The following is a 24,820-nucleotide window of genomic DNA, read 5'->3' as shown; positions in this document are numbered from 1 at the left end:
TGATCGGATCACAGAAACCACATGTTAATACCAGATGTGCGCGGGGTCACCGAGACTCTCATGGAAGAAGCTGGATCACCCCCGGCCTCGTCTGCATATGACCAAAACAGGAGAGCGGGTGGATCTCTGGCTGCACTTCGGCTCAGTGGAGGTTAAAAACTCCCAGACACAACTGGAACATTTTCAAGAAACTGACAGAAATTTAATATCATAAGAAAACAAATCCTCGGTTGTACAACTCTATTTTCTCAGAGAGTTATATTTAATATATAAAATCTAGATAAAAGTAAAAAACATGGAGCATAGTTTCCAGGTGATATAGAGGCAATTTCTCTGTATGTTTCTATATTGGTGTCAAAGCTGAACATAATTCCTCAGAGGAACAGCAGCTTTGTTCAGTCTCTGACCAAAAAATCCAGTTTTTAATCAAAATGATAAAGTTCCTACCTTATAGACCTTTATTAAATCTTCGAGAAGTCTACAGGAAACACAGTCATCACTCCCAGTGTCAGCATGAGAGAGCTCCAAATATGTTTTCAAAGACAAAAAGGTGAATGAAGATGTCAATGATGTGGAACTAATCCCTGCTGAGAATCAGAAACAGAATCAGAATTATTTTTATTGCCATGTATATTTGCAAATACAGGAAATTGCCTTGGTGTGGTTGGCGCACTTTACAAACAACAAATTAAAAACAACAACATAGAACAATATAACAACAATATAAAAAACAACAATATATACTGGGGCTGGGGCTCAGGGGTTCACCCTGGACAGATCACCAGTGTACTGCATGGTCTGTAAAGAAAATGTTAAATTTAATAACGGGGAAAACAATGATTACAGAAAAGACGAAATCTTTTAAACCCTTTATGAAGTTGAGCCCACTTTTTAGTTTTTGCGATTCTAGAGGGAGCCTACATGAGCAGCACTACTGGTGAGTCGTCCACCATTTTGTTTCAAACATAAATATCTTCACAACTACTTAAAAGGGCATTCACACATTCGTGTTGACGTCAGGATGAATTTCATCCCTTTGGTAATTCTCAAACGCCTGAGCTGTACACTGTGTTTAGTGCTGTTAGCAGCTAATAGCATGTTAGCATTGGCACTGTGAGCGTGTTAGCATTCTGACATTTAACCTGCTATTAGTGGCAGGAAAGTATAGGCAGGGCATTTTTGAGTAGAATTACACCACAGTCTTAGCAAATCCTGCAATATTAAACACATTTCTGCAGTTTGGTGTTGAAGGAGTGATTATTCCATGGAGTAATAATATTTATACCACTGTGAAGCAGCTTCTACAAGAAGAATTACATACATGTGCGTTTGTAAAACTGTGTCCATAATAAAAACAAATGGCGGAATATATTGAAACTAAAACAGAAGAAATGAATCAACTGAGAAAGTATTTATGCACATTATAGATAGTTTTGTTTTTGACTATGACGTCTATTGAAAAATATCTTATCTATTAAATGACAAATTAAGACTTGGTATTATAAATGTACATGTGTGTTATTCAGTTTTTCCCATGTTGTTCCAACTTGTAGATTTATGATGAGGGCTCATGTGCTTCTTCTTACTTCTTTGTTTTCTTTCTGCTGTTGTTCATAACTGTGCCTGTTACAGTGTGGATATAAATATCATAAATTACCACATTACAGACACATCTGAGTCGTATTTGGGAATTTATTCACTCAGTTATAAATATGTCCAGATTTGTTACTCTATATTCTCGATAAAGAAACAGGGTTTAAAAAAAATAATCTAAATCTAGCACTGCAGGAAGTGTGATCGATGTGTTTTTCTTGAAGGATTAATCACACACACACACACAGACACACACACACACGGTACAATCTTTCCATGTGGCCTTCCGCGTTAATCTGTCAGTGTGCAAATAAGCAAACCTTTTAATCAAATCATTTTAAAAGCAGGCAATCATTCAAGGGGGCCACAAACAAACAACACTGCTGTGATCAATCAGTGGAGTTAAAGAAGCTGTGGAAGTTGTGTGCTTGAATAGTTGAGCTTCGTGGACTGTGTGTTCATGCCCTATTTGGGGCTGCCCAGTTCACACAATCTGTGTGTCACTGTGTGAGACTTGGGCAAAGATGAAGAGAGACTGTCGGGTGCCAGGACGGGTCGAAGCAAGACCGGAGGAGATAAAGAAAAAGATTGAGTTAGTTTGAGGTTTCGGGGGAAAGAGAAAATCCAGGTGGTCAAGACAGAGCAAGACAAGGAAAGGAGAGAGAGAATGATGGAAGGAGGAGAGGTTTTGGGCAGGGGGTGGTGATCCTCTGGAGCCAATGGAGAACAAGAAAGGAGGATTTCAGGGAGGGTAAAGCCCTGAAGGGACAACTCACCGTTCAGCGCTCAGAGAGGACAGGGGAGTACTCACCTCACAGAGAGACACACGGAGGATGACAAGGAAGAATGACAAGGAAGAGGACAGATGACTGTGCTCAAGGAGGCCCAAGAAAACCTTCTATCTGTATATCCAGGAGACGCTTGTATTGAGGACACAAGGTGGACGTATTTACTGGACCTAGAGACACTTGCAGCCAACTGTTGTGTGTGCACTGGGAGAGAGAGGAGCTGTGAAGTTCCTTTCCACAAGCAGGAGACTTACCCCCCCCCGCGTCCAGGATCAGTTCTACATATGCGTGAGGTTTTCTGTGTACCGGGGTATAGAACAAGGTGGGCTACGGTGGCTCTAGCTCCAAACTGTTGCTCTGTGTGAAGGAGCTAAACACACAACGCAGGACGGACAGGTTGGGAGAGGTTGTGTCAGAATTGGACATCGAAGGCCACAACAGCAGGAGGAGGACAACTTGAGGTTGTTGTTTTGATGTTGTGGACAATGAAGGCTCTGCAGAAGAATCAGGGACGCACAGACCAGATGTTGGGAGCCATGGCTGACGTGCTGACGTCTGTGGCCATGCCCAATCAACAGTGGGTGAGTTGTGAGGCCGTGTTTGTGCGGTCACATGAAAGCTAAACGTCTCAAACAAAAGGAAAGCAGCAGATGCATGTGGAAGCATTTTTCCGAGCTGGAAGAGCGGAACGCAACATCATAACACTCGTGCTGAGTTTATTTTAGGTCACAAGTATAACTTGGTCGTAAACCTAAAATGGTCAAGCAGGAGAAGCAGAGAGAGAGAGGGAGAGTGAAAGAGAGAGAGAGGATGGAGGGGTTGCCAGTCTCCGTTCAGTGCACAGCTGGAATCTTGGATGTTTCCGTGGAGGAAGCAGAGAAGTGGTGATTAAACCATCTGACCATAAATAAAGTCATGCTGGACTGACGCCCCGCTGCAGCCCTGCAAATTGATCCTCCTTCTTCCTTCCTCAACTCTTTCTTTCTGTTCCTTTCTTCTTTTTCTTGTATTCACACATTTCTGCATTAGAACTGTTACAGGTGATCTGGTTTCTATTTCTATTTCATAAGCAATTTGAAATGCTTATCTACAAAATCCACATAAAGTCTAGCATATAATTGCATTTAATGAACTTGACTGAATTACTGCACGCACGTTTTTGACCCAACAAATGGAAAAATTGAAAGAGTCAAGGGTCAGAGTGAGTTGAAAGGCCCAAATGTCTGTCTCTTTGAAAATGTTAATCTTGATGAATCATTTCCTCCCTGCCAAATGGTGGTATAAACCATCAGAGTGATTATAATCTTCCTCCATCTCTGCAGAGGAGCGATAACTCCTTTATAAACCTCTGCCCTGCTGCTGCTGCCAGGCTTAAAAACAGAAACTGCCGTCTGAGAGGCAGCTTCTACTCAAGCTCTGTGGCAAAAGTTTAACCTCAGTGATTTCCACTGCATTCCTGTTCAGTCTGTAATGGAGGAAAAGGGTAAAGAAAGATGCCGGGAATCGTGGAAACAAAAGCAGCCGCTGGTATGTTGTGTGGTAACGTGACCAAAGGTAAACTCTGTACAATATACCATCACTTCCTCCACCGCTGACAAGGGCATCTCTGTGTGCAGCTCTCCGAGGGGGGTGAGGCGGACCTCCCATCAAGCGAGGATGAAAAGGGGCCTGTCCAGGGCCTGTGGGAGCCGGAGGGGCCGGAGTGGGAGCAGCAGGCCGCCGCCACCTCGAACACAGAAAACCCAGAGCGGAGAGAAAAAACAGGTAAGACCTGAAAAGGCCGCACCGAGCGTGACAGACCATTTTGTTCAATAAAACTCACAATGCTAGTCCAAACACCGGCCCTGACCAAACCAGTCAGAGCTTAGACACTAACCGAAACACAAACTTTCCGACTCGGCTTTGATTCTTTGTGTGAGACGTCTCAGGTTTCAACGCAAGTGACATGTAAAACAGCCTGCTCGGCCACTCCATCACGCTGGTGAAAAACCCCCCAGAGTAAACAGGGATGATTTCTTGATTCAAGATTCATGATATAAACCAAAAGCATCTTGAATCTATTACCTGCTATCGGAGCTACTGCCCCGGCCTTTCCAGCGTAGTTTCAGCTAAGACTGCTCTTGCATGTTAGCCACATGCGAGTCAAAACAGGCCTGAGTACCATCTGCCATATCTGATGGTGGTCATTAGGCAGTAATAACTTTAGGGAAATTATCTGATGGGAGTCACCTGAGTGTTTACTCTCATTAAACTCCACCCTCCGTATCCTCTATTAGCACTGATGAGTGGAATTGCTTTGCTGTAATGTAGCATACATAAGTACGTGAGAGAGACTGAGAGCTCTTGTGTGTGTGTGCCTCTTTGCTCCAACACTTTCCAGATGGGGCAAGTAAACATGTTCAGCTGCCGGCCTTCCCCTTCTGACCCAGCACTGTTGCACTTTCTGATTTCTGTTGTGAGAGGGTTGCGTGCGTTGCCATTTTTTCCTTCAGTGGAATAGAACAAAAGGAGCTTTGTAGCTGGCTCAGGGTTTGGGTGAGGGAAAGTGTCTGTGTATACATCAGAGGTTTGCTGTTGTGCACCGTGTGGCCGGACCACGGACTGTTGTGCAGACAGGTACATGGCGTACAGGAGGCGTGTGAGTGAGGCCAGAGGAAGCTGTCAGCGATGCTTATCTGTAATGGTCTTACTAGGATCGGGTGTGCTGCTGAGGTTAATGCTGCCAAATATTATTTCAGCTCACAGCTCAGGGCTCTGAAAAGCAAGAAGAATTCAGGGCCATAAGGATGTAAGGGACGATGACCACAAGGGAGATTGTTTATTTCAATCCCAGACGAGCCGAATTTCCTCCGGATGGGAAATTGGATGGAAAATCAATGAAACACAAGAAAACATCTGAACCACGACAACAAGATACAGATGATGTTGAAGCCTAAAGTAGAGCTCCACTATAAGTGTTTGAATTTGTTTCCTCTCCATTCAATATTCATGTATTCGAATACTGGATCAGGGTTCATGGTTTTAATGTGCGAATGAGCTTATTAGATTCATTAGTGTTAAATACATGACTAGTAGATACTAGATTTGCTCAATATTGGCCAATAAATAGTTATTCCACTGTCATTTTCTCAATGAAGAACTAAATCTCAACCTTTAGACAACTTTACATGTTCTTTTAAAGTATAAATTTATACAAGAAAATTACAGAATTTACATAAAAATATATGCAAATTAACATTGTACCACTTAGAACAGGTTATGTGAAATGAAATGAGGAAAATTATCTTTAAATTTACAGAAAAACAACGATGTACATTACAAATATAAACAAACGTAAAAAAAAATGGTAAATCTGGAGAGCTCGGAGTTTAATCACAGACACTTAAATACAGGTCAACAGACCCATTACAAAAATTACATAGAGTTCAGGGCCCCATACATAATAGTTTTAACAATTTAGGACAAGAGATGACCTGTTTATGGTGGCACATGGCAGTTTAAAGGATGGAATGGATCGCTTATTATGTCCAGAGCTTTCATTTGGTATTCACAACTGTTGCATCTTCTGTTTTCCTATGATTTCCCTGTAGAACCAAAGGTTAATCACTAAAAACACAAATAAAAATTGCTGCCTGGTTTGATTGGCAGAGGACATTTAATGAGAGACGGGGCTCACAGGATTGTAAGTGCTGTCTGATATCTGCTAGTGGCGTCACAAAGGCAACTTCTTATCTCCACAAAGATCAATTCTCTTTATTTCCTTATCCCACTTACGTTTAACTCCCCCTCTTACGCAGCAATGAACTTTATCACAGTTGGACTTTCTCTTCCCCTCGAGTCATTTTCTTTGCCCTCTTTTCACCCTTGTTCATAGTACCTATGTATCTCCTCTCTCCTCAACGCAATGTCCTCAGCAGTGTTATGTTAAACCAGGCCTCCTCCGAGTACACAGAGCTGCTGATCATATTTCTCTCAAATCTCATCTGTTACCCCCCCCTTTCTCTTCCCTCTGCTCCTCTCCTTAGACCCCCCCCACCCACGTCTATACTATTCGCACTCTCGCTCTCCCCAGACGAAATGTGTGTCTGTTGTGTAACACAGATCAGTGATGGATGGCCACGCGTGCCTGAGCACTCTGTGTTTACTATGCTGTCTTTTCCTATATAGGTAAAATGCATGAGGCCACAGGAAAAAACGGAAACTGGATTGAAGCAGTAACAATAACAGTGCTGTTATCGACACACAACTGCATTAGTACACTGATACAAACCCACATACACTGTGTGTGTCTCTATTTCAATATACACATGCTCACATGCAAGAATATTTGTAAAATATTCTCACTTTTCAATAACCTCACAAAAATGGTGAAGAGTTTGATGTAATTTTCTTCCTGAATCCTCAAATATTTAAAGGATTTTAAATATGAAATATCAGAGACCTGAGCTGACCTATAGAGTGAAAACATTGATATGTGCAGAAGGACTATATTAACTCAGTGTGCTGGAGGGCATATTTCATCATATTGACCTTATTTATGAGTAGTTATTCTGTAAACTATGCAGAAAATGCAGGCCCTTGTCCATATTGGGGGGTGTGAGAGGCTGAGACTGTGCCATCCAAGGAGAAGTACTGATCTCTGAGGACCCTGCGACAGAGCTGTATGTGTGTGACCTTAAATGGGCAGAGATCCCCCTGAAGTTGCATCATATTGTATAGTAAGGGCCAGAGAATACAGCCTTACCTCACACAGGTAGATAGTGTATTCTTTTACGTTATAATAGCGTCTACTGAAATGCATTTCAGATGACTCCTTACAGCCTGAACCGGAAAATATAAATAGCACCACCTACACAAACTGCACATGTCTCTTTAATGTATAGAGACCCACAGAATACAGTAACAGGACCATGATGTTATAGGGTTGTCATAAATATCACAAAGTTAAAAGTTTGATCTATTACATCAGTTTTTTTGTGACTCTCCTGATGTTTTTGTACACGATGGAAATGACGGATCAGTATTTGTTTTAAATGTGTTGTCTGCACCTTTGACCCATCGATCAGAACCTTTACGAGAAACATTCCAATGAAATAGTGGCGAATTTTAAATAAGTAGACATTTTTAAAGAAGTAGAAATTCTTCAGTAAATGACTAAACCCTTGACATATGTTTTCTTGACTTGTGTCAAACTCAGAGAAACCTGAGCAATTTTGTGATCGCCTTTTAACTACGTCATATCCACTTTACCAACGGCTTTGTCTGTCTCATAGCTTCCTCAAAGGATGTCTGACAAAGGAAAAACATTTACTCCTCCCTCCAAGGTTTCTCTGTTTTCTCCCCCTGTTAAAGGAGATGTTTTTGTAATTGCTCCTCACTCTATGAGGGTTTAGGGAGGTATACAATCCCCCCTGTTAGACCCTGGTGTGATTTGTGATTATTGTCTATACAAACAGAACTAGATTTTTGTTGAAATTCATTTGTTTCCTCCCACTGTTTGCATTGGTCTGTCATAAGACAACACGGTCATTCATTGCCGCTAGTTGCTTAAGGTGAATACGATTTGAATGCATTTCACATCCGTAAACATGATTTGTGTCTGACACGCCTCAGGTAGAACAACCCCCATGATCCCACACTTCCTAACACCATCCTCAAACTGGGTCTTTTGATATTGCTTTGACTAATAGACCAGTCACCTGTGTGGTTTAAGCGTGCTGTTAAACCTGTGATAGCTCGTTCTCTTTTTAGCCACAAGGGAACAACCGTTGTTTACACAAAATCAACTTTTATACAAAAAGTTGCTTATTTCCCATCTAGCACTCACAGAGTCACTGAGTCGTTTCTCTGTCTTCCAGGAAAATAAAACTCCGGTATTTACTTTCATATTTTCTCTAGTTTTGGTCGCCATCAACTCATGCCTAAGATATGTTGTTCTTTAACTCCATTGTTCTAGTTGCTAACTGTGTCTGTCTGCTGTTTGGTGATTCACACAACCCGTTTGATTAGCTGCTGCTCACAGATCTATCTTAATTAAAAGATCACAGCATCACTGAGTACACATCTTGTCAATGCAATCAAAAGCTTAAAAATACAAAGTGTGTCCATTTAATACAATCTTGTTTTAATCTAAGGCCTAAGTTAAAAGGAAGCCAGCTGATTTGGAAAAGAAAGGTTTGATTAATTAAACTATGAACTGTTTCCTATTTAAGAGCCAACTGCAATAAAAGTCAGTACACCCCTCTTCCTTCACGAGATTGTCTCTCTTTGTTTTTTATGTATATTTTGTCCTGGTTTATTTTGGATGACAGCTTTAATCCTCTCGGCCGTAGAGGATACCAGTCTGGAGACGTTCTGCTGTTCTTCACAGATGATTCTTCTCAGCTGCTCTTTGCTGGAGGCTGTTGTTGCTTTCTCTTCCTTTTTAAATTACTCCAAATGTGTTTTATTGGATTCCAGTCAGGAGACATATTTGGTCAGGTCATATTTTTCCTAACCTTTTGTTTCCCTTTAAAAACTTTTGTGATTTTCCAGTGAGTTATAAACTTGCATATAGTTCCATCTAAAAATGTCGTCTTTGCATTCAGACAGTCCAACATCATTATGCTCCCGTGTCCGTGTTTCACGGTCAGTGCTGGGATGTATTTGCCACATCTATGCCAGATGTGCTGCACCTCATCTGATCCAAACTAATATGTTTTGAATTCATTTGAAGAACGTTGTGCCAAAGGCTCATCAGGCTTCCTTTTATGGTTCTTTGGCAAGGTACCGTGAAGTTTTTGTTGTGTTGCTGCAGTGTTCACAGGTGCACTCATTCTGAGGTTGTAACTTTGGGGCCAGTATTTGCTTTGTTGTCTATCTATGCAGTCTAGTAATTTTGTGTTCAGTGTGTGTGTGTGTTTTTCTTTGCTTCTGTGCCGGTGATGGCCAGCGGCTGGAGGCATTATGATTTTGTGTGTCTGTTCCATCCTTGTGAACACGATATCTCAGGAACAACTCAAGGGAATTTCTTCCAATTTGGTATCAAGCTGTCACTTGAACTCACTGATGAACTGGTTAGATTTGGTCAAAGTCACAATGGCCTCAGAAAACATGTCCTCATGTTTTTGTCCTCTTGAACATACTGTCTCACTCCACTTCGACGGAGTGTCGTCACATTCTACCAGGTGTCACTTGGAATCAATATGACTTGATAAGATTTCAGCGGTTAAAGGTCAAAGGTCACAGGGACCTCATATGAATCTGGAAGAAATTGCATTGGTTGTCAGAGGCAATCTTTTTTTCAAATATACATAAGATCAAATACCCTTTTTACAACCCGAAAATACATGGACACAGTTTTGAATCCTGTTAATGCTTTGAGCAAATTGGATACATCTGTGGCATCACACCACGTGTTGGCCAAAACTCAAGACTTTGTATGCTTATTAAACAAAATACACATTACAACTTGTTTTCAATTCTTTAAAGGTCATCACTTCACATATAATATGACCCTGGACGGACACAGGTGTGAAATTGAACTTGGTTGGTGCAGGCAGAGAAGCGTGAGGAGGTAATTCTAGTTTGTAGAGTTAAATTGCAGAGGCTCGTGTTGTGCTTTGAGAGAAATGGGTCAGGCAGGGCCGGCTGGTAGGTGCACATCAGCCAGGTCAGACACCTCACAGGTCACTGCTCCACAGCACAGCTGGCATTTAGTCTGCAGACTGACCTGGAAGGGAGGTCACAGATTATAGAGACAGCAAAACACGTGAGTGCACAGCCAGCAGCACTCACAGCAAAAATCAGGAATAGAGATTTGTATTTCCATCAGTTTGTTTGTACGGATTTGCAGCGTGATTCAAGCTAATTTAGGGATAAAGCAGAAACAAATCTCTTTTTCTGACGTTTCCCTCAACAGCAAAACCACTGCTTTCACAAATGATTAATTAAAGATAACTCGGCAGTGTGTCTCCATGTGTGGTCCCTAGGTTTGCTTTTGTTTAATTAACGTCTTCCCCTTTGGGTGGCGTTTTAGCTCAGGATTACGTCTTGCACAAAGTCAGCAGGCCCTGAGTCCCGGTGCTCGCATGCTGCTTCTAGAGCAAGGTTCACAGACTAGGTCCAGAGAGAAAAGGCAACGGAGCGAGGCTGTGGGTCAAGAAGAGGAGGAAAACTCTGACAGCCTCCAGTAATTTCCCCAAAGTGAGAGGACATAGTGTGTGACTGTTTGAACGGAGAGTGTGTGTGTATAGTGTGTATACTTGTAAATGTGGGCGGTACATGAGTATTCTGGATGTTTTGAGAAACGCTTCTCTGTGGGTGGTGCACCTCCCCTCTGTGTGGTGCAGAGCTCCTGCTGCATCGTGAGGTACAGCAGTGGGAGGTATGGACTGGTACGATGCACACACACACACACACACACACACACACACACACACATATACGCACGCACTTATAGACACACACGCACATACACACACTGGTGTAAGAACCAGTACCAGCACTCTGGTTTAGTCTAATTGGAGAAAAACAGCAGCTCTCAGCAGACCAGTGGGACACAAGAGACGAGGAACAGGACAGTTTCCCTGTGACTTCTGCTCCGTGATGGGACACCGGCCAAAAAACACCTCCCCCTCTCATTGGCTTGTCCAGAATGCCAGTTTTCCTTAATTGGCGTTCAGCTTGGAGATGAGGGGAGGGAGAGAAAGAGAGGGACCGGGGGAGAAGGAGTAAGGAACATGAAATCTAAGTGAGCATTTTCTGGCAGGATTTCAGCTGGCTGATGAAGTGAGGAGAGGCTAATGTCAGTGGGGGGGTTGGGGAACACACTGCGAATAAGCAACTGCATATCTGCTGATGTGAGAGTTCTTCTAGCTACAGCATTACTGTGCATTTCCTCGCTCACCCTATAGTTTAAGTCTAATCGAGCAGTGAACAATGTGTTTACAGTAACTTTATTCCATTCTTTTGAATGAGCCGCTTTACATCATAGATCATTCTCGAGATTCCGCTCTGAACACGCCTCCTAAATGTGACTGAGTGTCTCTGGTGAAAAGATGCATTTTCCCTACTTGGCTCGTTGGCCTCAAATAAAAAACACAGGCATATATCTGCAAGTGTGCAGATCTGCAGACAAGCCTCTAAATCCATCCCAGTGTGAATGTACGTATATAGATTTTTATTTAGCTGTCTGGGTCGCTTTGGACACACCTGCACAAGCATGCGTGTGCAGATGAATCATCCTTAGTGGGACTATGTGTCTCGTCCGGGGGGATGTAGAGAGGAGGAAGGAGTGAGGGGGAGAGATAAAAGGAGAGAGATGAATGGGTGTTAATGCATGCCTCACCTCACATCCCCTGCTCCTCCCTATGAGCCAGGGGAGAAAAATGTTTTCCATATTTCTGCAAGCATCCAGGGCTTTGTGCACGAAGTCTGCGTCCATGGCAATTATTCAGGTTGGTTTCATCAGACATAATATACTGATGGTGTTGAATACACAGGACTACGCTTGTATCTGTTGTATGTCAGTATGCTCCACAGTGTAATACTATGTATCCCAAAGTAAAACAGTTCATCGAATGTTTACATTTGAAACAGCACCTCTGACCGAGTGAACCAACCTTATGCAACAAGTACAAATGCCCCCTACTGGGTGTCTCGCGGTAAAACCCTTTCCTCTCCCGTGTCCAGTTGGTGTTTTGAGCAGGCATGTGTTCATTCAGTTGGTAATGCCTTGTCCCCTGGGTTCTCCTCTGCGTGTCTTTGTTTTGCCTCTTTCTGTCTGTTCTGCTGTCAACTTCCCCGTCTCTCAACTCCACTTTGAATCGAGCTCCCGTGCTTCGACAGTGCTCATCAGCCATATCAGCATCAGACAAGTGGAGCCGTTCCAGCAGCGCAATTCAATATTCCTCTTCAATCACAGTCGCTTGAGGCATCCATTATGAGAAAAGAAATGGAGAGAGGGATGGAGGGAGGGAGGGAGGCCAGGAGAGATTGTGATCTATCTGTGTAAGTGCTGCATGTGGCAAATCAGTGTGCGGCCTCCACCTGGGAATAGATCATGTATCTGTGACTGTGGGGTTTCTCTCTCTCTGCTGCAGAACTTTCTTCCATTACATGTCACTTTTCTCCGAATGTTTTTGAGTGAGGGTTAAGAGACAGATACAAGGAGAGAGAGGAGTCGAAAGCAACTGTGTGTGTGTGTGTGTGTGTTCTTGTGTTTGTGTGTCTGAGTGTGCTGTCTTTGTGTGGCTAATGGCTGAGGCACTCGTGTTCGCTCTGACAGTCTCCTGTAGACGACAGAAACATCCTCGACAGCCGTCTGCCACCGCCACTTCACCGTGGAGAGATGGATGCTGAAGAGACAGTCCAGCAAACTATTGCAGCACTTGACAGTGCACCTGAACCTGCGGTGAATCCAGCGGGATATCCCCCTGCTCTGTTCTCACATCGACTTCTCCTCGGTCTCACTCGGCCATTTGCGTTCACACGTGGAGAAAATCCAGAGAAACTGCGGAGCCCAGTGCATGTTTGATGGCAGCTTATGCCGTGTTCACGTTGTGAGATGAGATCACTCACTGAGTCATGAGCTCAAATGCCTCAGGCCTAAGAAATGCTGTTTGTTGGTCAGAAACTAATTGGTCAGGTTTCAGACGGAGCGGCGTCTCATAATAGAGTTCTCGACGACCATTTTCGGATTCCCTCCTGTTGTAGCGCCGTGCTTAGTTGTTTCCTTGGATAAGTCATCTCGCTGACATTTCTGATTTCAACAGCCGATGACTCATAGTCTAGTGTTAATCCAGTTTAATATGCTCTGATGCAAAGCACACATCTTAATATAGTAATGCTATGTTGGTCATTACACATCATCTCCAACTTCTGGGTTCACCACACTGACTTGGAACAGTGACATTATAATGATTATGAAAATATTAACACTGGCAGATTGTCTATTTTGTGTGTGTGTGTTTTAACTCAGTGTAAAAAGCACTCAACCGATCTCCATGCTAGGGTGGGGCATGACCAGATTAAGACCATTTAATTTTGTTGCGAAAATTGATCAGGGGGCCAACCCAGGATTTTTTTTGTTTCACTGATATTGGGAAATAGGTTTTTCAACATTTACCACAATTTAGGGAATAAATCATGGATTCTGATGATCTAATGAATTAAAATGTGGTCTCTTAAGGGGACTGTTAGGCCTTGGTGGAAGTATGGGCTCTACATAGGGCCATTCTATTTTTAATCAGCACGACCCACACTATAAATCATGTTTTCGGAAGATTATAGCCTATATGTTAGGCTACACACACACACACACACACACACACACACACACACACACACACACACACACACACAGAATGCCTACATTATGAAACATGAGAACTCCATGGAAACACTAAGAAATAAAATCAACACTCACCCCCCCAGGATGATAAATGAACACAGACGTCAGTATTGGAGAAGCCCCAGCCAGGAAAGCCCACTACGATCCATTAAGTGAACATATGTACACACACGCACACATTCTTCAGAAAGTGTGTAACACGCTGACAGACCGTGGCGCTGACGCTGTGGCTGCCTTACTGGAAAGTGCATGACACCTCCAGCCCAACATGGCCTCCCCTCTGCAAATAGCCTTATGCATCATTACAGACGTTACTATTAGCAGGGTCAGCTCTGAGTGGAGAGCGTAGCATTCAATCGGCTTTCTGTGCTGGCTACCTGAAGAGCATGCATGAAGAAGAAAAAAGAACAGAAGACGTGGGACAAGAGAGAGAGAGAGAGAGAGGAAATAAAAGGGAGGAGGGGGGAGAGAAAACAGCTGAGAAGAGGGGAGAGAAACAGAGGAGAGGAAGAGAGGAAATTGGGGGAGTGGGAACCTTATCCTAGAATAGCCAGCAACTAGAGCTGCAGACTCCACCCTCCTCACCCCTCCCCTTACTATCTCTCTTTCTCTCACTCTCTCCCCCCTCTCCCTCTCTCTCTCTCTCTGAAGCAGTCTCCCAGTCTGTCATTTGACCAGGCAGTTCACAGAGGCAAGAGCTCAGCACCAAAAAGAAAACAGAGGGACGGGGGCTCATTCAATATCACAATAAGCTTGCTGGAATGTGTCCCTGGCTGTTTATCACCAGCTGAAGAAAAGAAACAGCCCTGTGAGTCTGGATTTTCCTTTTGGCTGCTGCTTTTTTCTTTGCGGACTCTTCCTCTTCTTCTCTGTGTGGATGTGGGCTTTAACTCGGTCTGCAGTCCACTGAGGAGCAGGATCCACCTTCACCCATTTGGGGAGGGGGGGTTTACACTTTGAGGAGTGGTACCTCTACTTGGGAGAGCGTGATCGAGGGAGTCTGAGAGACAGAGAGAGAGAGAGAGAGGGGGAGAGAGGGGGAGTGGGAGAAAGAGAGAGTGCCGGGCCATGCCCACCTCTGCTCATGGTTCACCAGCATGAAGGGGGGCCACCATCACCATCGCCACCACCGAGGCTGTGGCTGCCAACACTTGTTCCGTAAAGTCCTCGCCAAGTGTGGCTGCTGCTATGCCCGAGTCAGAGGTCAGTCTCAAACACACACACGCACACACGCACACACACACACACGCACACACACACACACACACACACACACACACACACACACACACACACACACACAGTTTGTCATGTCATTCTGATGTTCAGCTACATTGAGGTTGGACAAATGCTCTGTGGGTGTTGTTGTGAGTATTGTGTACTCTTATCTGTTGACCCTACTGAACTAAAGCAAGAAGTGACTCCTCTCCTTCTCCTCCACATTTTCTCAGATGTCCACCCACCTCTCCCTTATCTCTCTTTCCATTCCTTCTGAGCGTGTGCTAATGGTTTAAGTGTAAACCTCGATCCTCTCGCTCGGTCTGTCCGCCTCCAGCTACAGCAACCGATGTGTCTCACACATACATCTGAGCAAGCATATGAAAAAGAAGAAGAAGAAGAAGACGTCCTTCCTTCAGTGTGGAACAGGAAAGAGGACATGAATTACACATTCCTTGCTTTAATATAGAGAAGGAAAAGTGAGGGAGAGGAAGTGTGTGTGGGTTAGTATGCGTGTGTGTGTGTGTGTGTGTGTGTGTGTGTGTGTGGGATTTGGAGATTGACCATCCTCATCATGATGAGTCTATGTCAGTTGGGTATGTGCAGCACTAGGATGGATGGAACACAGGGGGAGAAACATTCCTCTACACCAAACAGTGTTTTTCAGATAACAAAAACAGCAGTAATCCTCTCTCTCTCTCTCTCTCTCTCTCTCTCTCTCTCTCTCTCTCTCTCTCTCTCTCTCTCTCTGTAATGAAGTGCAGTAGGAATAGAAGCGGTCCATTAGTATAGTGTGGTCGAGTAAAAGCAGCGGGTGGCATATGTAATAACAACGCGCAGTCGTCCACTGCAGGCCGTGTTGCTTGTTTAGAGTTTATACAAAACTCTGGGCTCAGTGTAACACCGAGCTGAGAGCAGGGCGAATCAGGAATCAGATCTCTCTCCGGATACTTCCTGTCTCTCTGTCCCTTCTCCCCCTGTCGCTGTCTCGTGCACACACATGACCCCTGTCACTGTGGCATGTCGTCTAATGGCAGTGTAGGAGTTTGCACTGTGTTGCCACGCTATGTGTTTGTTCCCTTTTACAAGCCTACATCAAAGGGATAAAGTGTGGCCCACCCGCTGAGGCTCTGTACATAGGGGGGGCTCATGAAGTAAGCTTTCATATTATTGGCATGCATTGCTGGATACATACCTCAGATTCCTCCAGCTTAATCTGTTATGTAATGGATATTCTCCTTTTCCATCACCCGCAGCTCCCCGCTGCACCTCCGCCATGTTATCATAGAAAATACACGCACACTTAGATCATCATCTATAAACATGTGGGAGATTGGAAGAAGGAAACATTTCAGGCTATTAAGAGAAATCTCTTTAAACTTATGATAAGAGCGTTTTTTACAAATGGATTTCTTTACAAGAAAATGTTTGCTGTCTGCATGTGGCTGGTTTTGGTGCAGTATCACAGGCCGGAGTGTCTTGATCTTGCTTTACGATGTTGAGCAGGAGAAATATGAGTGCTCTGTATCCTCTGGAGACGCCACATTATAAAACTACAGTAGCCTCTTAGAGTAACGTAACTCTTAAAGTGAAGCTGTGTAGTCTATAAAGTCTCCTCATACAGCATATAAAGTATGTTCTTATGTTGCTATCACTACTATGCCGTGGAGCTCCTATACGGTGATTTTTTTATTATCCGTAAAGCAGCTTCTATAATTAATCTGACGTCTGGGGGAGGAGGGGCGGCTGGTGGACTCTTGATTTAATAACACTTCCTCTTTCTCTCTTTTTTATCTAATCTCTTTAAAGCTCTGTCTCTTCACTTAGAGACATGTCACATTACTGTTGTCGGTCTGTGTTGGGAAACTTCCAGTGGGAGCACAACCTGCTCTGACACTCGGCACCCGGCTGTTTCTGTTGTGGTGTTGACAGGAAAAACACTGAACACTGAACAATGAAGGTCTGACTCCTCTAGATCAACTCCTCAGCACCACTGCCCGCCAAGACACAACAGACCCATTAAATGCAATCAAGCTGTACCAGATTTCACACACTCATAGTTGTAAGTTCAGTAAACATGCCAGTTTTTTTTTTTCTTCAAAAGCCACAAGTTATTCCTTTGGAAATCTGTGAAAATCTCCCAAAATCTTGCAATATTCGAGAAAGTGAAAACAAATTCTTGGATCTGCCCCCTGATGTGGATTTGCACCAACATTTTATAGGTTCTTACCTGACCCATAACAAATCCTTCGAACCAAGTTTCCTGGTAATCCGTCCAGCAGACACAGATAAAAACAAAACCTTGAAAATGTTTTTAATATGCAACCCCAGTGAAAGCGGTGCCTGGATTGACTGACATTAGACAATCAAGATCAAAACGAAAAATGATGGCAAATTGAGTGAGCTGGCAGATTTCTAATGTGACACCGATATCCTCAGCAAACAAAAAAAAAATTCCCAGGCTGCCTTGCTCTATTTTCTCGGACGTGACTGTTTACGATGCATCCACACCATTCATTGATTCTAAAAGAAGCCACTCCACTCACACCAGAAGGAAATGATAGTGTTCTGTGTGATTCATGCCCTACTCAGGAATAATAACCCTTACTTGTACGCGGCACGGTGACACACAGTGCAGTGTGCCACTACGTGACTCCATGGCGGCACGTGGCTTCATTCACACGCACACTCAGATCCAAACAGGCACATTTAGGTAAAGAAATACCTGAACTCCATCACTCCCGCTGCGGTCGGTCAGACTAAATGATGATCATCAGTTCTGCCTACAGCCGAGGGACTGCAGTGCGCCAGAGAAACAGGTGAATCAGTGATCTGCAGTGGCCCTACACTGACTCTGCTGCCACACATTTGTTTTTTCACTTCTTAACCTAAAAATATTGAAAGAGGAACCCATAGATTAGCTAAGCATGATGATATGTGGATGTAAGTGTGTGGGGGGGGGCTCTGTTTGCTGCGTGTGTGTATGTTTCCGGTTCATTACTTGAAAATTGCATGAAAAAAAAGAGGAGATACGACGATATATAAACATGAATGTGGGGGGGAGGGGAGGAGTTATTGATCTGAACATGACGGAGGAGACCGGAGCGATGGACAGGTGGACCGGTGGACAGATGGGTGTAATGAAAGAGAAGAGCATGTGTCATTTAGCTCTGACGCAAGAACCCGGTCACATCAGCAGATTGGCTGCGTGAGGGCCATTAGTGAGGGCAGTTTCCCAGTAAATGACTGTTGGCGAACCACATACAAATAGATTACATTACATTACATGTCATTTAGCTGACGCTTTTGCCCAAAGCGACTTACATTTTAATACACTCAACATTTTATGAGGGGCCATTTTAAGGGTTCAGTATCTTTGCCAAAGACACTTAGGCATGCAGATGGGAAAGAGTGGGATTCAAACCAGGAACCCTCTTGTTGCAGAACACCCACTCTATCCCCTAGGCCACGCTCACCCCTATGGTGTGCATGGTGTGTGTAATAGATGGTGTGCCAGTGTTTGACAAGTCCACAGGGATTTTCACAGTCCAGAGGGAGGAGATGAAACCTGTGGATTCTCCAAATCACTTCTAATGGGAGGGTTGCACGTGGGTTAAACCTTTTTTGAGGAGTAAAATCTGATTTTCAAAGAGTTCACCTTAAAAAAGCCATTTGCAGAGTCTCATTATTGACACTGGCAGTGTTTTCCTTATGCATACAGTACATAAGCATAATATATACCCCTGCACTAGAAGCCAACTTAATCATTTTCTGAAGCACATCTTTACTGCGGAACAGCCTCCCACACAACTTATGGTATTTGGGGTGCACACTGAAGGGAAAGCTGTCATATGTGAATGCAGGCTGCCAGAGAAACAAATAAAACAAAGAAGAATCAGGATAGAGTGTTAGATCTGGCTTAAACAAGGCTGTCAACCCATAGAGAGAAAAATATATTTTGAATATAGGTCTCTTCGCTGCAGATGCTGGTCTGAATTCACTTTTCAGGAGATAAACGTTTAGCCTTGTATTTCTTCTACGAAAACATGTCGCATGAAATGAATGGTGATGAATTGAAAACTGCTTTTGAAATCGGGTTAGATACAAAATATACCTTCAATCAAAATTAGCTGCACCGGCATAAAACAAGTTTGAATAAATGTCTGAAAGAGCGAAGAACATCCATCAAAAATCAAACTAACTCACTTTGGGTCAAGGAATCCATCTTTCTCAAACATTTTGTGTGAACTTTTAAATACAAACTCTGCTGAGTCTCATCAGAAGGCTTTTCCATATGATTCAGCAAAGGGAGATTTAGGTTTTTACTTAACAAGAAAGGCTCTATCTGAGCTTCCTCTTCGCTCTCACTCTGTCTCTCTCCTCTCAATATGCACATACAGATGTCTCCAGTTTTTTGGGGTTGTGAGATTTTCTGAAATTATTCCTGGCCCACTCTGTTCCACTGTGCGACAGTAAGCAGCTTTACCTGTGTCTGAGATGACTTGGGAGCAGCTGTAACAGCAGCATAGCAACAAGAACAACTTTTCTATCTATAGATTTAGAATATCCATCTTTTCCCGTAATAAGTATCTCAACCTTTCTGTTCCAGATGTCTTCCTCTCTCCGGCCCTGTCTTCCTCTGTGTCGCTCTCCAGCCGCCCTGTACATGCAGTTTGCATTTATACTTGCTCCCTGTGCATCTATGAGTGTGTTTATTTGTGGGCATCGGGGGCTGGTGTTGACTCATGCATGCAACGAGTTAGGACAAGGATCCCCCCCAGCAATGACATACACACAGACACACACACCCACATGCACATTTATTTACATGGCTGAATGACAAAGACAGAGAGAACAGACAAAATCAGGGAAAAGATTAAAAAGGCTAAATTCAAAGAACGTTAAATGGAACCATAAACGCTGCACACTCGGTTCCCTCTCCATGTGTGACCATTGGGCCTACACACGTTTTTGTTTTTGCATCCAGCATGGTGTGTCATGTAATTTAAAACACATACATAGTTCAATGAAGATAGAAACTATATGCTAATTGTTGTCTACGCTTATATAATGAAGTTGCTGCAATGGATTAGGGCAATGGAACCTCATGTTTATCAACTAAAATGGCACTCAGGCATATACCTCTTCAAAAAGTCCCCTAAACCACATTTAAATCAACAAGTTCCAGATTTTATTGGGTTCAGCATCTAAGAAATGACAAATGATCAGATGTAATATCTCGAAATGTTATTGGAAGTGAAAATACCATCGTACCAAATTTCTAACATTTTCAAGGAACTTGGTTCAGTTGATTTTGCATCATCCAGCTAATAAAAAAATCTACAAACAAAACCTGGGTTAGGGCAAATAGAAAGGGGTGAAAACATACAACTCTGATGCAGTTGATTATTCCCATAATGGTTTAATCTACCAAAACAAGAAATCAATTTATTGTTTGGTCATACAATATCTAAAAATAATGAAAATGTGATCTTATAGATTTTTAGAGAGACCCACAGTCCAGATCCGTCAAGATTTCAAGTACCACATTAAAACCAGCAACTTCTCAGAACCAAAATCCACTCATTGATCAATCGGCCGATCGTTCCCCTCTGTAACTGAGCTGTGTGAATTTGTGAAGTATTGTTTGTATCCGCTCCTCATAGGTGTTAGCTGGTTCACTGCGTTCAGCAGAAGACACGGCTCATTTGCAGTTTCCAGCCAATTTAGAAGAAAATACTTCATCATAGTCGGAAAAATTATTTTTATCCACTTGCCCTCCATTTCAGACTCTGAGGGCTGGATGAGTTACAGCCCCTTCACATGGGAGGGTTCAGCGTCCCTCTTGCTCAAGGGCACTTTAGCCGTGTGGTTGTTGTAGAGGTTTTTTTTAGACACATAGGAACATGATCCTCAAGGGTTTCCTCAGCTAACCTGTGACCCTTTGACCTGATAACATTTTGATTACAACTGGAGTTCACTTTTGACAGAAAGCAGCGCTCTTGGCAAATGCTGGGGGAAAATTGCCTTGACCAGTTTGTCTTTTTATGTCTCAGCGGGAGCAACCTTCTTTGTCATCAGCTTATAAGGCAGAACTCAGACATTATGGAAAAAGCAACAAAAATAGCCGAAATTGAAGGTATGCTGCTGCGCTGCTGCGGGCCCGGCCTTGTGCTCGGCAGTCTGAGATATTTATAAACGTTGCACCCCGGCCCACCCTGCACCGGGTCATCTCCTCCTGACCTCCCACCCAACCCCACCGTCTCCCTGCCGGGCAACTGATCTCCTCCGCATTGTTTCTCCCTCACTCATACATGGGAGAGAAGGACGCAGATAAATGGAGTGAGATAGAGAGAGAGAGAGAAGAGGAGTACGCTCACACAGCGACCCAGTGCTCCCAGTCTTCCGGCTGGATGAGGAAACCTGAATTTCGGTTTGAATGTTGCATGATTTGCTGGCTCTGGAATGTGAACACCAAGTGGAGCATTAAGATCATTCCTGGGGCATTCTCATTTTCTCTCTCTCACCTCCTCTTCCCTGAGATCGTCTCCAACTTCTCTCTGTCTCTCTCTCACTCTCTCTCTCTGTCTCAGACTGGTCGGCATACAGCCAGTCAGCCGATCATTAATTATATCTTCTCCCCTTTTCACCATTTTCACCATCTCCCTTTCCTCAAAGTTCATTCTCCTTTCCTTTTTGCTCCACTAGCACGGCCTTGCCCTGACATATTTCCAGGGCTCCAGTGCACTTCTCTTCCTTGCTCTTTTTTCTTTCTCTTCCTTAGGCCTCTGTTTGCAAATGTGCAGAGGAGAAGAATGAGGGAACAAATTATGAAACACAGGAGTGCATTCCATACCTTGTTTAGAAAGAATTCTCCAACAGCGCAGAGGGGGAGAGGAGCCACTTCCCCCTGCGAGTCTACCCCCACTTTCAGGCCATATGGGTCTTTTTTACGTCGGTGGTCTTTAGGAGTATCTGTTACATTTGTTCTGACCACACTGAAGCTTGGATACTAGTCTTAGTGTCCCACTCTCTCCTCAATCCAAAAGCTCTAATGCTGCTGTAATGAGGTGCGATTGAGCTCAGAGCTAAACTTGTTGCCTGTGGGGGAGGAAACTTAAAACCACTAGACAAATATGTAAGTAAAAGTAAAAGTACCACTTCAACTTTTCTACTTGAGTAAAAGTAAGTGAGTACTTGCTTTTTAAATACTTAATGCATTAAAAGCATTTGCCAGATGTAGCTTATTCATTTCACTTTATCGTTATGAGGGAGTGCTGCTGCTGCAGGAGGCGGAGTCCAATGTTACCTGCCCACCCTGATTGGACAGTGGACCATTTCCCTCTCGTTATTGATTTGTTTTGAAAATATACAAAATCATGTTCTGTGTTCAACGCTCCACTTTATCTTATGGGATTTACTTACATTTATATCTCTGCCTTGTTGTTCATTCAGTTTGGATGTTATACATTTTCAATTAGATAATAAAGGTCATTTTATTTTAGGTTTAGGAACAACAGATTGAAATAAGCTTATTTATTTAGGTCGTGTAACACAATGCATTGTGAAAATCTATAAAAATCTATAAAAGTACAGATATTTGCTGAATTTTGTAGTGGAGTGAAGCAGCAGAATATATATGTATCTACTTAAGTACAGACACATGAAAAATGTGCTCAATGTACTTTGTTATACTCCCTCCCTGCTTTTTACTCAGAACATCTTGTTTCATCCAGTCAGTCTGGAGCATGCTCACTGCAGGTCTCAGCAACAGGTTTACTACAGCGTCAACGTCCTTCAGCCCAGACACTGATTCTGGATCGTCTCCTCAGCAATCCTCCCCAGAGAATTCTTGATAAAGGCCTTTGCTGAGAAACTTTCCATAACAGTGCTCTAAGCAAAGCAAACAATGGAAAGTGAAAATATTGAGGTCAATGCAGAGTTGTGCTGGTGAAGTGAGTTTGCTGCCTCTCTGCAAGTCGACCCCGAGGAAAGGTTTCCTCGTTCTTAATCAAATCTTCAGATCACGCAGTGGACACATGAGGCCTCTACCAGTTTGTTACTGGTACAGTATATGTTAAAGGCAGCTCGAAAGGCTTCGGTTCCACTTTCTAATAATAGAACATGAGTATAGAGTGTTGTTACCCTGGTGACTTCTGACCTAAATTGCGTCTCTTGTTCATCTCTGTGATCAGACGACAGTTGAACAAGTTCATGGTTCGTCAGCTGCACAGTATCTTAAGTGTTAGTAAGTCCGAGTGACTTCTGGGTGTGAAGCACAACTATTTTCCACACTTACAAACCCTGTTGACCTGTAGCTTCTTGGCTCTGTTCACTTCAACAAAAAATGTGTTGTGTTGTGTGATGAAGAATGGACCTGTTTCCCGTTAATCGTCAACAGACGGCATTGATTTTCAGCTATCAGTAGCAGATTGCTACCACACACAGCTCAGAGGGTGCAGCTTAGTATTACAGCAAAAGTCTTCTTGACTAAGTTACCCCATCTACAAAAAATACACTAAGTTATATTAAATGATCATGCACTATACCCAAATAATCCTTAAAGAAAGACATGATACCAAATATCACTGGAATCTTCAAATAATTTGTCTACCATCACCCCCCCCCCCCCCCACCCCCCTGTTCTTAAGTGTTTGTTGAAACACAATCTCATTGACCGGTGCCTCCATTGCCACATGCAAAGTTGAACTCTGCCCAACTTCCACTGTACGTAGCGTGAGAAACATGATGCGACGGAACCACAATGCAGTTCGGCGACGCATCACAACGTTAACATGTGTGGAAGCAGTTTCGTGGTGTGCAGTGTTAACGACACATACCAATGTCCCTGGTTTGATTCCGTGTGGGAACCTGCGTTGTGCTGCATATTCTCTCTCACTACATGTTCAGCATCTTCCCTGTTCAAATATGTACATAACATCTTTGTAATCAATTTTATTTAATTTTTGTTCCTGCTGTTACTGCTTGTCTTTATATAAAAAGGAAAAAACATTACCACAGCTGTGATCTTTTTCAAAGATCTCATTCGGCAGCATTGCCCCAAGGCTATCACAGAATATAGAGATGTGCTTCTGCTCTGAATGACAGCGGCTGACAACTGACAAAAAGAGAACAACTCAGACTGCAAGATTTATACTTTTTTTACTGCTTTTTTTTACTGTATCATCATTTAATTTGGACCTCTCTAGATCTGCATCGTCGGCCCTGTTCAATCTGTGGATGGATCACAGGTGGACCAGCCCCAGGACTCTCTAACACGAATGGATTTTTATGTTTTAACATTCATTAGTAAGCCACCAAATTAATGACCGTATGGAGAGGGTCTGGCTCAGAATGCAGGATTTGATCTGAAATAGACAAAAGCTGACAGGTGCAGATGCTTTTCTTGAATTTGGAATTAGCTTTTTCAAAAGCACCATTTGTGTTCACATCATTGTTTTACAAATAACCAGAAGGCAAGACACACATTTAGTGGAATGTTACTGTACACACGTAAATATTCATGCAAATCTATGTAAATTATTACTGTGTGTGTGTGTGTGTGTGTGTGTGTGTGTGTGTGTGTGTGTGTGTGTTTGCCCCAGAACATATGTGCCTGTGCGTGTCCCTATGTGCAACGTGAGTTAATGTGTGTGTGCCCACATGTGTAGGTTGATTTCATGTCTTGCTGGTATCTTTTGTGTGGCCGTCCCTCATTCTCTCTCCTTGTGGGTTTAGTTGCTATGGCGATGAGAGTGGGGAGAAGTGGAAAGGAATGAGAATCTGTGTCTGGAAAGTCCATCAAGTCGGACTGAGAATCACTGTGCTAACACATCTTTACATGCCCAGGTCAACACAGCGTGCCACATCGGAATGAGAAATTGCGCTT

At 43.3% G+C, this 24,820-nt stretch overlaps 1 protein-coding gene across 1 annotated transcript in view; it reads left to right on the top strand.

Moving 5' to 3' along the window:
* The first annotated feature begins 2,866 nt into the window (after window positions 1–2,866).
* The window catches only part of arhgef25a (Rho guanine nucleotide exchange factor (GEF) 25a), a 43,993-nt gene continuing 22,039 nt past the window's right edge, over window positions 2,867–24,820 (top strand). Inside the window, exons 1-2 of the mRNA XM_062392505.1 lie at window positions 2,867–2,962; window positions 3,998–4,145. Coding sequence (XP_062248489.1) covers window positions 2,867–2,962; window positions 3,998–4,145 — 244 coding nt within the window. The remainder of the gene's footprint in view (window positions 2,963–3,997; window positions 4,146–24,820) is intronic.

The sequence above is a fragment of the Platichthys flesus genome, chromosome 7, assembly GCF_949316205.1.
Source record: "Platichthys flesus chromosome 7, fPlaFle2.1, whole genome shotgun sequence".
Classification (NCBI taxonomy): domain Eukaryota; kingdom Metazoa; phylum Chordata; class Actinopteri; order Pleuronectiformes; family Pleuronectidae; genus Platichthys; species Platichthys flesus.
This window is presented reverse-complemented; position numbering and strand designations above follow the sequence as displayed.